Here is a 15,284-nt window from a genome sequence, read left to right as displayed (position 1 = left end):
CTATTTTACTTAGGAGCCCCAGTACAAAGCTTTTTTATCCCTCTTCATTTGGGAGATGATGACACAATTATGAAACATCTTTGCTGGTTGGCTCTGAACCCATCAGATAAACCACCAGCACGCATGCTGTCCATTTGAATTACTGCTTGACACATCATAATCCATACTGTATATCATTTCGTTGTGGTTGCTCTATAATTTGTTCTCAGACAGGCAGCTATGATGAGATCAGTGTTTATGAGCATTATACAAGGACGACATTTTGGACACTACTAAAATTTATCTGGGATATATTTATATAGGAAGCAGGGCTTGTATCAGTGTATCATAACGTGACTTGTTTATATTCGTGGCACTGAAGAAAAGCATCTTAAATCCTGAATGTCACGTGCCAAGTAATGATTGGCTTATTGGATTTTATACCGATAATAATTTGTACTGTGCAGTGTGATTGATTTCTGAATGAACATGCAATCTGTTCTCCCTCTCACTGTAATATGACAGACCTAAAAGTAAAGGTCAATCCAATCACTCATTAATTTGTTTTAAAGGAATGGTTTGTCCAGAAATGAAAATGTGCAGAAAATGTACTCACCCTCAGGCAATCCAAGATTTAGAGGAGTTTGTTTCGTCATCAAAAGATATTTAGAGAAATTAAGCATTAGTTCACCAATGGATCCTCTAAAGTGAATGGGTGCCGTCAGAATGAGAGTCCAAACAGCTGATAAAAACATCACAATATATCACAATAATAAAATCTGTGTGTTTGTAATAAACAAATCCATTATTAAGCCATTTTTAACTTAGAACTGCTACTTCCAGCTAAAATAACTTCCATAAGTCCTCTATACATAATATTGCTTTTTCCAGTGAAAAGGTCATCTTGTCTGAATCAGGAAAGAAATATGCACAGATCAAACATGAAAACAGTCCAAAACAGTTCTAAACAAATATGTCAGTGATGTGAGAGGACAACAGGAGATGAAGCTTTATTATGGATTCTGGACTTGTAATTTGGCCAGAAGTGACAGTTTAAAGTTAAAACATCTTCATTATGGATTTGTTTCTTAGAAACACACAGCTTTTTCGCCTGACAAGATGTCACTTGCTGGACTGGAGTTGTGTGGATTGCTTGTGGATTATTGTGATGTTTTAATCAGCTGTTTGGACTCTCATTCTGACGGCACCCATTCACTGCAGACCATCCTGGTGAGCATATGATGTAATGCTAACTTTCTCCAAATCTGTTTCGATGAAGAAACAAACTCACCTACATCATTAATGGCCTGAGGGTCAGTAAAATTTCAACAAATTCTCATTTTTGTGTGAACTATTCCTTTAATAAGTGAGTAATTCATGTTTTGCTGCGGTTATTAGAACAACTGTGCTTTAAAAAGGACAATAAAATCAGGTTTGCCCCTTTTTCTCCCTCAGAGTGGCTTATGTGCAAATAATTCTGTCCTTTATGATTGTCTCTTACATGCATATATGCCCTTGGCAATTGTGTCAGATGTTTGTAGAGTTTCCACGCTTCAATACCAGCTTTATACAAAGATTGGATACAAACAGACCAATAAAAGTGTTTCCTGTATCCTTGGCAACAGCACTGGAGCTGGCTGTAAATGAGGCAATCAAATTAATGCTGGAACATAAAGCGGGGAAAGAGAGAACACCCGGAGCCAGGCACGATTATCCATTTTACACCAAATTTAGCATGGAGTGAAACATCACACATTTGGATGAGATTCTCAGCCACTGGTCTCCTATCAAAACACATATTCTCCGTTTAATTAGAATTGGAAGCGATGCATTTTGGTTGTCTTGCACAGTTGTCCCTAATTACCAAGACCTTTGCAATTCAGTTGTGGGACTGTTTTGGCCAACAAAGAGAGAGCAGGAGCAATGGTTTTGGCAAGCAGGGGGAAATATGGCCTTTAAAGTGACTTTAAAATCAATGTAATTTCAAACAAAATTATAATAGATGAATTCAGATAAGAAACACAATCATTCGATGTGTTAAAATCCAAGCACGTCTGTGTCAGGCCCCATTATGCTGCATCGCATAAACCCCAGATTTAATGCACCACCAAGCTGTGAAACTGCCCAATCCATCTAAATGTGACTTTGGTTTTGATCATGGAAAGGTCATCGGTCTTAGCAGCGAAGTCTGAGTCTGGCATCACAATAACTACTAGATGGATGGTTTCCAGAGCTGTGTGTTCCCAAGATTACAGTGTTGTGAAACTTGCCGTATGCACCATTAACCTGAAATATTATGTCTGAGTAATGAATGGTACGAGGGGATGGCACACTTAAATAGCAGTACATTCATAACTCGCAGCACTCCAGAAATACACTGTAGATACAGATTGCATACCCAGCATGTCTCTATATATAAAAACAAAAAATCTGTAATTGCTGCAACTGGGAGGCCTTTAGTGCAACAACAACAAATTATGTTTGAATTTTCTTTCCTCCAGCAGGTCAAATTGGACTCAAAACAACATTTCAGCACATTGTAACCAGGTTTGTCAGTTCTTTGATTAATGTCTTGACCTAAGAATTAAGTTTAGATTTAAAATAGTAATGTTGATTTTAGGTATGATGAGTTGAGGGAAAAGGGAACAACTCCACCCAAACATAGAACCAACACACACACACACACACACACACACACACACACACACACACACACACACACACACACACACTTATTAGTGTTTAGCCAGTATTGAAATCACAGGCATGAACTCCAACAGAGACACTCAGTGGTACAAACTGGCATTAAGCCTATGTACCCCCTCAGTTCAACACTGTTCATTTTGTTTCTCTCTCCCTGACTCATAATGCTAGCTGAAACTATTATTTCCAAGAATGTATAAAATACAACTGATAGTAATCTAATTCAATTCTAATTTCTTTTAAATAAATTAATACTTTTATTCAACAAGGACCAGTTTTAATGGGTCAAACGTGATAGTAAAAACAATTGTCAAAAAAGATTGTCCATTTCAAATGGTCTTTTTTCTGCTAATAAATGTATCACGGTTTCCACAAAAATATTAAAGGGATAGTTCACCCCAAAATGGAAATTATGTCGTCATTCACTCACTCTCAAATTGTTACAAACCTGTATGAATTTTTTTTATCTGTTGAACATAAAAGAAGATATTTTGAAGGTATCCAAACAGTTGACAGTAGCTATTGACTTCCAAGTATTTTTTCTATACTATGGATGTCAATGGATACCGTCAACTGGTTACCAACATTCTTCAAAATTTATTTTATGTTCAACAGATAAAAAACTCATACAGGTTTGGAACAATTTGAGGGTAAGTGAATGATGACATCACCTTCATTTTAAGTTCGTTCAGTTTGTAAACACATGAAAGAGGAAACATGGACGAACAACAAAATAGAAGATAACATGAGACACGCCGATCCGCTATACACACCTACAGCCAAAGAAAAGACCTGAGAGAGTCATTTATAAATGAAGGTCAATCTGGACGCCCCATGCAGCCAGCAAACACATCTAAACACATAAAGAGGGGAAAAAAAAAAGACAAACCCAGTGTCTAAACTGTGTTCAGTCGGCCACACACACACACACACACACACACACACGTTCAGTCGGCCACACACACACACACACACACACACACACAGAGAGAGAGAGAGAGAGAGAGAGAGAGAGAGAGCGAGAGACAGACTATCCCCTTTAAGCTGCACAACTGTTTTAAACATGGTTAATAATAATAAATGTTTCTTGAGCACCAAATCAATATTAGAATGATTTCTGAAGGTTCATGTGACACTGACGACTGAACTGTTGGAAATTCAACTTTAAATAAGTTAATCATTTTAAAATAAATCAAAATAAAAAAGTGCTATTTTAAAATGTAATAATATTGTATTGTTGATCAAATAAATGCAGCCTTGGTGAGCATTATAGACTTCTTTCAAAAATATGAAAAAATCTTAACGAGCCCAAATATTTGAACAGCGATGTATAAAATGTACTGCACCAAGTGATATTTAATTGACAGAATAACAATAATGTCAAATTTGAAGTCATATGGTAACATTTTTTGTAACTGGCAGAAATTTAATGGATAGTTCACCCAAAAATGAAAATTAACCCATGATTTACTCACCCTCAAGCCATAGGTGTATATGACTTGCTTCTTTCAGATGAACGCAATCAGTTATATGAAAAAATGTCCTGGCTCTTCCAAGCTTTATAATGGATGCATAAATCTATCATAAAAAGTACTACACAGTGGCTCCGGGGAGTTGATAAAGGCCTTCTGAAGTGAATCGATGCATTTGTGTAAGAATACAAATAAATTGTAATCTCTAGCTTCCGCTACCTGCCGTTCCAGCGGATGCCGTAGGACGTAAGCATATAGCATAAGCTCCAGTGAGAATATGCTAGTCTCGCGAGAACCAAGTTTTGTTTACAGCAAAGGAAAACCAGTCTCCTCTTGGCTTATATTGAAATCGTCTAACATTTTCCTATTCAAATTTGTGCTTTTTACTTCTAATTCGTGACGGTGTTTTGTTTTGCTCTCTCCTCTGTGCTTCCGCGTTTGTCACTTCTCAACGGAGCTTACACTACATTTACATCGTGTGTCATCCACTGAAGCACCACCAGTACCATAGATATGTATAGATGCCCCATTCGACGGCTCCAGGTACGTAGATGCGGCCGCCATCTTGGAACGGTCAACTTGACGTCATTCACCATACTGTAGGTTCTCACAGAGCCCTTGAGCCCATAGATATATATACGTAGATGCCTCATTAGCGACTGTTTCTATGGGCCGCTATACGTAAGCCGTCTGCCATATTGTAACGGTCAACTTGACGTCATTCACCATAGTAATCACTGAATATTTGAAAGATGCCACAATCCTGCACAGAACGGCTCAACGGCTCTGTGAAAACCTACAGTATGGTGAACAGTGTTGGGGATTACAATATTGCGTCACTCCCTAAAAAAAGTAACTAATTACGTTACTTAGTTACTTTTTATGGAAAGTAATGCGTTATATTACTTTTGCGTTACTTTTTAAATATAAGCAGGGCTTGATTGTTTTTAATATAAGAAATTCTATTTATAGCAAATATAAAAGCCCTTTCACACCAAAAAGTGTAATGAATAATACTAAATCTGTTTTTTGTGAGTGGGATGAATTAATGCACATTCACATTTAGTCTAGAACTACAGTAACATCTTGTTCACACAGCACACACATTTCCTCTGCACTTCTGATTTCTCCCAATATGGGGACAGGAGACTTGTCAGTCAATAAATGGGAAAACAAAGTAACTGGTATTACTTTTTTGAAAAATGCGTTACTTTACTAGTTACTTGAAAAAAGTAATCTGATTACGTAACTCGCATTACTTGTAATGAGTTACTCCCAACACTGATGGTGAATGACGTCAAGTTGACCGTTCCAAGATGGCGGCCGCATCTACATGCCTGGAGCCGTCGAATGAGGAATCTATACATATCTATGCTTGAGCCGTTTTGTGCAGGATTGTGGCATCTTTCAAATATTCAGTGATTACTATGGTGAATGACGTCAAGTTGACCGTTACAATATGGCGGACGGCTTACGTATAGCGGCCCATAGAAACAGTCGCTAATGAGGAATCTACCTATATATATCTATGACCAGTACGACATTTAGCGGAAGATTTTGGTTTATAAAGTTTTAAATATGGATATTATTCTTACACAAAGCATCGAGTCTGCTCAGAAGGCCTTTATTAACCCCCCGCTTGGAAGAACCAGGATATTTTTTTAATATAACTCCAATTGTATTCGTCTGAAAGAGGAAAGTCATTTACACCTAGGATGGCTTGAGGGTGTGTAAATCATGGGGTAATTTTCATTTTTGAGTGAACTGTCCCTTTAAAGCAACGCAATTTTTGCAACATTGGAGCCCCCTACAGTTAATTGAGTGGAATTCACTGTTCTAAATATATCACTGTGGATAGCTGTGCACAGGAATTTTGTACCGCTACATTCTCCCACAACAGACCTTTGGTGGGGAGCACGGGAAACAAATTGAAGCCAACAAACATGTTGTGGGGCCACAGTATATTTACAAAACCAATTGACATGTCTGTTTTGAAATGTGTGGTATGTTGCGATGATGAGACAGGACTTTTTAAAGACCTTTCAACTCATCTGAACACTTGTTACTGAACACTATAATAATCCAACGCTAGGCAGAAAATACTACCTGGAACATTCTTGGAAAAGGACAGGAACATTATTTAGAGGGTTGAATGGGCACATTAAGAGAAGAAGCTGAAAAACGATTTCCAGTAACAGGTGTAAATGTCCACCGTTAAGCATCTGCTCAACACACTGTAAAACACACAAGGGTGTGTGACTGGTCTGATTGTTAAGTAAAAGATTTGGGATTTCTAAGTTTGATGCAATCTAGAAAATAATGTGGATGTAGTACTTTTCCCCAAAAAGAAGTCAGCCTCAGCAGAGTATGCTGAGATGAAGTTGAAGTCAAAGATAGCATCATTTTGAGACATGGGCTCTTTGCAGAAAAAAAGGAAAATGAAAAGATTTGACTCCATTCCATTTGCGACGAAGTGTGAAAAGTGTTAAATGGATTTCAGAATTTAAAAGAGACCATCAAAAAGTCCAATTATCATCTCTATGTGCATTCACATGGACAGACTGCACAGAGATAAAAGACTGTGCCTTCTTGCACAGCAGTTCTTCTGGCTTCTTCTCATTAGTTTGCCCTTGGGACAAAATGATATATCTGTCATCTTTCAGATATGTAGAGAATTTTAGTCAGCAAAGAAACCCTGCTGTCTCACGGAGGTTAAAATAAAGCCATGTTTGACATGTGTGATCCTTCACTGAAGTGCTTGCTGTCATTGCCACCGAATATTTCTTACTTTCATCTTTATCCTCGACATAATGCATTTTTGAAAATGTGTACATAAGGGTAGCCACAAACAGGAGTGGTGCTTGCTTGTTCAATTGTCATCAATGGGTGGTTATTTAGTATATTGTTATATGGTTGCTTAGGCATGCTATTGCATAAGGCAATAGAACGTCAGGCTTTTTATAGGCATAAGTCCACCATCTTTCATTTTTAATAGAAAGAGAACAGTTGAACTACACGACTTTTAGAATCTAAACAGATTTTAAAACACTAGGAATCAAATATTTGCATGAAGATCAGACACTTACAGACTTTTAATTGGTTTCCCGCACAACCTCATTTAGAAACATGCATGTCCTAGCAATGAAGCTGAACAAACGTTAGTTCTAAAATCAGCTCAAAATTTAAATCGTGTTTCAGATCCTCCAACTGGATGGAATCATAGTCTGAAGCAAAAAAAAAAAATTGAGTTTGCACCCATCATACACTTTGCAAGTGACTGCGAAATCAGTGTGTAAAGTGGGGCAAAAATCTGGGCAAAAATAGTGTAATGTATTCCAGGCTTAATAATGAAATAACTGGAATACATTACTTATTTTCTTAACCTTGCAAATGCACATGACCTTATTGTACATGCATTTGTAGTTTTCCTTTAAGATGCATAATTTATGGGAGGAGAGCTAACTGTGCTGAGAATTTCAGGCCGAGAGTGGTTCATAATCATGCCGTGCCGAACCGAGCTCAAGTGGAAACATAACTGGAACCGTTCCTTATCGTTCTTAGAACCATTTGGACCAATGATGGAAAAACAGCTTAACAATATCGTTCCTCTATGTCATTATCATTATATTTGAGGTATGGACTAAAATTTTTTTTTTTGGTGGTGAGTTGTTATTCCAAACATCTATGAATTTCTCTCTTCTGTTGAACACAAAAGAAGATATGGTGCCTAGCCATTGATTTCCATAGTATTTTGTTCTCATACTGTGAACATCAGTGACTAAAAGCAGCTGTTTGGTTACCAACTTTCTTCAAAATATCTTCTTTCGTGTTCAACAGAAGAAAGGAATTCATACAGGTTTGGAACAATGTGAGGGTGCGTTAATGATGACTGAATGTCTTTTTTTTTTCTTACAGTCAGTTTTCTCTTTCAGGTCAGCTGTTATGACAGTTGTTTCAAACGAATCTTAGTGAATCTTAGAATCTTAGTGAAATTTGTGCCTTTGCTCTTCATTGCGCTATGCTACAATATAAAACTTTTAGGTGTTATTTGAGAGATACAGAGTCTTTGATAGCATTTTTTAAGCACATTTAGATTTTTGTATTTCCCCATTCAGGAACTAAATTGCCTTGAAATGAACTTTGACCATGTCCAAATAGAAATTCAACTGGAAACGTTCCCTAGCATGCTCCGAATCATTCGGTTTTACAGTGTAAAAATGCTTTATGTTTCTGCCCTTAGGTTTAGGGGATCAAATCACTAATCCTAAATATGAGTAATCGTAGTAGTGATGCTTGCTTTAGTAAACACCATAAATCATGCATGCAAGCTCAATGACAGGGCTTTGACGAAAAGTGGCACATGGTTATTTCTGTTCAGTTCTTCACCTCCATGCTTCAAAGGGGCAAGGTCAGGGTGTCGGGCTGGCTAGGAAGGACTCATTCCACACATCATTTGGCAGGAAATTGCTGCCATACACAGTTTCACACACTGGCACACGGCCCACAAAGCCACAAATCTGCCAGCAGCATTATCAGGTATTTTAAAAACCCTTACAGGTCTCAAGAGGAGCAAGAGAAGGCTGACGGTTATTGACTCAACATGCTTTCTTGGAATTTCATTGCTCTACTTTGGCTCAAATCTATCAATACAGGTATGTATGAGACCTTGGCCTTGCAACGGATTGAAACGGAAAGCTTTGGATTAAATATATTGATTAGTAAGACAGAGCATGCATGTTGGGTTTAAATGCTACTATGCCTTCTGATAAGCCCTCAGAGGATAGCAGAGCACATTTCCTGAAGGGAAAATGATTCAGAAATACATTGTCACTCATGTGCTTTTTTTTGATTCAAGTTGTCCTGGAGTTAAACGCGAATGCTCTACAAAGCCACGTCAAGTGAGGCATAGAAAAATATAATAGAAAGCCACTAAGCTGTTGTCTGTTGATGTAAATGAAAAACAGTTTTATTTGTGAATTCCAAAGAATACAGGACTTTGTGTGCATTGATTTTTAAATCCATTTATCAAATGGGTACAACGTTTTTAGACGGTTTCAATCAACCAAAAACCTTTATCGATTAGTTGTGATAGAAAAGGCCTATTCATTCTCAGCAGGAACTTGTAAAAATATGCGTCCCTCATTGCTGAGTGCTTTCAATCATCTCATTACTTAAAAATCATATGACATTGGACAAAAGGAAAGAGCTTTAGCATTTTTTGTCCAAGTAGACTCCTTCTCCTTGTTTCAGGGATAAGAATTTGGGCTGTTTTCCAAACCAGGGTCAGTGAATCAATAACGCATTTACTCTAGAATGCTTTATGTTTGGCATGGTTCTGCATTTAGCAAAAGCATGTTCCGCTTAAGAAACAGTTGACATTGCCGATACAGCATGTATACGTGAGTGTGTACTTGTAATAGTAATGTAATTCTCTTCATGCCCTGATGCTCTGAGTAATGACAAGGCAATCTTGAAAGTGGGGCTCTATCAGCAGTCAACTCCATTGCTGCCCCCTAATGACCTGCTCTTCATAGCTGCAAATAAGAGTGCTCAAGCTTTATTTGAATATGCATAGACTTGATTTTAATATGCATGCAGGGCCACCCCTAAAAAATGTTTTGGGAGCACGTTCAAGCATGCTAATCATGTTTGAGCACTGTATGTTGTGATAGTGCTAATAGTTTGAGTTGAGTTCTTTAGAAAATGACCAAGATTGGACAAAATCTTCATATTTAAGAATTGTTTAAGTTGAGTGGAATCGGCCACATCTCACAGGATGCTGAATATATGCATGTATATGCATGTAGATTCAAATATAAATCTGCATCCTGTTCCAAATAATTTCCAATTTCCAGAGTTAATAAGGCTGGACATGACATACTGGATACACAGCAGTCTCTGGGTCAATTTCAGTTTGTCTAAAGTCAATGTTAAAAGGGATTTGAGAAATATTTATTTAGTTGCCAAACTAAATTGAGATTTTAATGGAAGTAGACATATACTCAAACAAACAAACCACTTGATATTGCTAAGGCATTGCTCAGCCTGCCCCTCAAGCTTTCTTAAGGCCATCTCCGCTTAGATTTATTCAGAAACTGCACTTACGGAGTTATAGACCATCTTTCCTTGCTGATTTATCCACCACTGAAGTGCACTGTCAGTGAATAGTTAATATGTTCTTTACATAGTAAAACCAGTCTATTGTAAAATCAATACTACTGGCTTCTGTACAAACAATGTGTTAAGACAGAGTCAGAGAGTTGTATAATGGAACTATGCTATAAATGGAAAATGTATAATCTCAAATAATTTTCAATATGTACATTTTTGATATGTAATATTCAAAGGCTTTTTACCATAAGTGCAGTGTTCGGTGTGACAGAATGTAAAATGTTTGTGTGTTGTTATCCAATGATTTCTCTGTTTTTAGGTCTTCCAGATCTCGCTGACAGGCATCAGACAAGATGTCCTTTGTGAAGGGGGTCAAAGCAACACGAGTCACACAACAAAGGTGTGCAATTGTTTAGCACCTGCTCTACCTACTTCTATGTACCTTAACTGTCATTTGTGGCCAATCAGCACCCAGGACTGGAACTATACATTTGATAAATTATAAACTATTTCACAGTTTGGACTTCTTTTCCCAGGGTGATTTATAAGACATTGTGGAGAAAAAAAGAAAAAAAAAAAAAAAAAAAAACGAGACAGAAACGGCGCAGAAGGCTGGGGAGGACAGAACCATTCTGCTGGGGTTGGGAATGGTGTTCAGCTCGGTCATGATGTACTTTGTGATCTGTATGGTGCGTACTTATGCAGACAGGTAGTGTTATGTCATGACTGCTTTAATAATATTTAGCTGTGAACTAAAACAATAACTACATCATCAGTGTATCTACAGTTGCAATCAAAAATATTCACCCCCCTTGACCTGCAATGCATTCTGTTGCAGTGAACAATATTTTATGAAAACAATTCACCCCAGGTATCAAAGTCAAAGTCAAAGTCACTTTTATTGTGTAGAACGGTTGCTACGATATGCAAATTGTAGCGGATCCAGTGAGGCAGGCAGCAATGAGCAGATGTAGTCTCTGACGAGTCTCTCAAAACACTTGCTGAAGATAAACTATTATAGAAAGTTTATTAATACACATTTCATTGATTCTGAGAATGTAAAGTTAATGGAAAAAAAAAAGTATTTTCTCTAAACTTTCATTTACAAAATTATTCAACCCCCAAAAGTCAAATTTTGTCTTTTATTCTTTATAATCTCCAATAAATGTTGCCAGATTCTCTAATAAATCTTAGCCTCAAAAGCTTCCCGATCACTGAAAATCTTTGGTTTTCATGTTGCCACTTCCTTTAAATTACACCAAATATTTTTATTCAGATTTAAAACTGAAGACTGAACAGGCCAATCAAGAACATTCTATATGACCAATACTTGAACAAAGCTTTGGTAGATTTGGACATATGTGGATTTGCATGTTTGACCATGGGAATGGTGTTCTGCTCATAAGCTTTTTTTTGCACCACACATACCAATAATCCATAAAAAAGTTCCAGTTTGGTCACATGATTCCAGAAACATTCTTTCAGAACTCCAAAGGTCTATTCAGATATATATATTTTTTTAGCATATTCAATTCTGCCTTTTTATGTTGTAGTTGGTCAAGAGTGGCGTTTGGTGAGATGTCCCAACATGAAGGCCATGCTTGTCTAGTGTTCTTCTTATACTGTGCATTGAAATGGTTTCATCTCTGTGGCTTTTTTGAGAGCTCTTGGCTTTACCGTATATGCTACTCAACTTTCACACATGCATGGGCTAAGTTCATGTACGTGTAACAACTCAAGTTAATTCAGTGATAGAGTTTCCAAAATCTTAATTGTGTTTTAACACAATTTTGTTCACTACCATACAAATAAGTGACTTGAATAGTTGAATAGAGGTTGAATAATTATGACAGCTGGTTTAGTGTTTGGCTGTACTGCACACACAAATGTTCATCCCATTATGGAAACCTTATTTTTGAGTGTATTTCTCTTTTAAAAGTTTTCTTTCTTTTGTATTCTAGTGTATTGACAGATGAAACCACCTGCACTGTGCTAAACTCCAGTCTAACAAAGGATATCAATTGTTCATACACCTGTGACTCAGACAGCTGGCGGAGCTCTAAGTACCCCTGTCTACAGGTCTACGTCAGCCTGAACGCCACCGGCTGCATTGGGCTGCTCTCTCACAATGAGGAGATGCTGGACATCAATTCTGAGGTCAATCATTCCGTGAACTGAGGAAGACCATGGAAATTAATTAACGCAGTGGTTTCTCCTATAGCAATGAGATTCAATTGAGACCAAATAGAACATTTTCAACAGTTAGAGTCAATAAACTCAATCAATTCTTTGAAGACAGTTTCCAGCTTATGCAGTCCAGTTTCTAAGGAATTTTAGCCAATCCAAAATCTAGACATTCAGAAATGCTCACTCTCAGTCAATTTGCATTTTAAGATGTGCAGACGTTGGATTGACTGACAGGCCTTTGGAGGGCAGGGTTGTAGAGTGATTGACATTACAAAATAAGTTAGCAAAAATTATTAAATCACAAACAGACTGCTCAAAACTCCTGCGATTTGCGCAATCTCTTAGAAATACAATTGTCATGATTATTATGATCAAGTGGAAGCTTGAAAAAAAAGAAGAAGATATTATTAAAAAGAGTTACGTTTGTTCTGCTTGTGAATGAATTAAAATTTAAATGGACCTTCAATTTAAAATGAACCTTTCACACTATATACACACTATACTGTTCAAAAGTTTGGGTTTAGCACGATATTTTAGTGTTTATAAAAATGCACATTCAGGCTGCCTTTATTTAATCAAAAATACTGTAAAATGATAGCATTGTAAAATATTGTTACAGTTTAAAACAGCTATTTTCTAAAATGTAATTTATGTGAGGACAGAGCTGAATTTTCAGCGTCCATTACTGGTCACACGATCCTTCAGAAATCATTCTAAAATGCTGATTGGCTGCTCAATAAACATTTATTATTACTATCAATATTGAAAACAGCTGTTTTGCGAGAAGACTGTTTTTGTGAAAACCATGGTACCTTTTTCCAGTTTTCTTTGATAAATAGAGATATTCAAAAGACAGAATTTATAATTTATGTAACACTATAAATCTCTTACTACTATTATTTTTTGATAAATTTAATGTGTCCTTGCTGATTAAATGTATTACCGCCCCCACATACAAAAACGTATTCAGAAAACTAAAATAAATAAATAAAATATAATAATAATATATATTTTTTTAAATCTACACTACCATTCAAATACTTTTTGAGATTTAATAAATGATTCTCTTTAAATACAAAATGAATTAATCATTAAATATTATTAAACAAATAATTCATGCCTTTGTTTTTCCACAGTGTTTTTACATTTACATTTACATTTAGTCATTTAGCAGACGCTTTTATGCACTTAAACGCAGGAAGGGAGCAATTAAATTACACGCGCTCCTTCTTTGCCGAGGGCAATTATTATAATTACCAGAAAGTGCAATCAAAAATACAAACGCAAACAAAAATATAACGTAGAAATAGGCAGAAAACGAAATATTCCTTCCTAGCAGCAAGTAACACTTCCAACAGCAGATCTATAATCAAGTATTATGCAGGACACTCACGTGCAGCCGTCTGTCTCTTCTGTTGACTAATCGCTTGACCCAAGTTATGACAGTGACCAAGCAGTTTAAATACTCTACGGTCGCTGTGGCCGCCTTCTAATTAGCAAAGCCAATAGTCTATAGCAGGGCAATTCCTCAAATCGAAACTACAGTTCGCACTTAAACGCAGGAAGGGAGCAATTAAATTACACGCGCTCCTTCTTTGCCGAGGGCAATTATTATAATTACCAGAAAGTGCAATCAAAAATACAAACGCAAACAAAAATATAACGTAGAAATAGGCAGAAAACGAAATATTCCTTCCTAGCAGCAAGTAATAATTCCAACAGCAGATCTATAAACAAGTATTATGCAGGACACTCACGTGCAGCCGTCTGTCTCTTCTGTTGACTAATCGCTTTTTATGTGCCAAAATGGCAGAAGGACCTCGCCGCCCTGCGTGTTATGATCCAGGACATTTCGAACCAGCAGGTGACATGTTACCACGACTCCAGCGAGCATCAGGGCAGCATCCTCCTGAACCGTCTGTCTTCCACTCTCTCTTCTGGGCCTCCTGCATGCTATCTGGAGGAACCCTCATCATACTCATGGTCAAGCTCGCTCAGTACCTTTCCATACTGTGTGAACAAATTGGCAAAGCCCCAAAGTGAAAGGGGCACAGTGATTGACAGACTTAGTGAAGTGAATGAAGGAGCTTTCATTTCTTCCTCAAATGGTTTTTGGCCTCCTGCTGTTCAAGGATTGACTGGAAATTGATATGTATAGTCTTCCATGACTAAGCTATATTGTAACCACAACTCATATCTCTGAAGTGCTGCTCTATTCCAGATGGAGTATAGTGCTGTTTGTAGAAGGGCATTACAATATACAGAATAATTGTGCAATATAATCTAACATCTAACCTTTTGACAACTGTTTCTAATCTGTTATAAGACTTGGGAATATTATCATAAAGTATATAATCATTGAAAAATAATTCATCTACAAACCCGATTCCAAAAAAGTTGGGACACTGTACAAATTGTGTTTCAACATTTGATATGTTATCTATATTCTATTGTGAATAAAATATAAGTTTATGAGATTTGTAAATGATTCCATTCCTTTTTTACTCACAATTTGTACAGTGTCCCAACTTTTTTGGAATCGGGTTTGTAAATAATCAAGAATTTAAAAGGGATAAATTAGTGAGTAAAAAAGAAATGACTGATTAATTATTAGAATATTTTTTTCAAATATATACAGTGTTTAGTTCACCGATGAATATGACTAATGTTCTTTTTACATTTCATATCTCATTGAATGGGAGCTATTATTATGTTATATAATATATTAAGCAATTTTTATTAATGAATTGTTTCATACAAGCTTTTTTTTAATAATTTGACTTTAATTAATTCACAACCCATTTACTTGCAAATGTGATGTACTGTATTTCT

The 15,284-nt window shown here is 36.6% G+C and overlaps 1 protein-coding gene across 1 annotated transcript; it reads left to right on the top strand.

The window, feature by feature from the left end:
• The first annotated feature begins 10,618 nt into the window (after window positions 1-10,618).
• LOC107681769 (calcium-activated potassium channel subunit beta-2) lies at window positions 10,619-14,495 on the top strand. Its single transcript, XM_074186983.1, is given in 6 exon segments — window positions 10,619-10,665; window positions 10,802-10,856; window positions 10,859-10,974; window positions 12,227-12,422; window positions 14,242-14,371; window positions 14,374-14,495. Coding segments are annotated over 6 exon segments (666 nt in total).
• Window positions 14,496-15,284: the final 789 nt, after the last annotated feature.

This window comes from Sinocyclocheilus anshuiensis, unplaced genomic scaffold, assembly GCF_001515605.1.
Source record: "Sinocyclocheilus anshuiensis isolate Anshui unplaced genomic scaffold, SAMN03320099.WGS_v1.1 scaffold436, whole genome shotgun sequence".
NCBI lineage: Eukaryota > Metazoa > Chordata > Actinopteri > Cypriniformes > Cyprinidae > Sinocyclocheilus > Sinocyclocheilus anshuiensis.
This window is presented reverse-complemented; position numbering and strand designations above follow the sequence as displayed.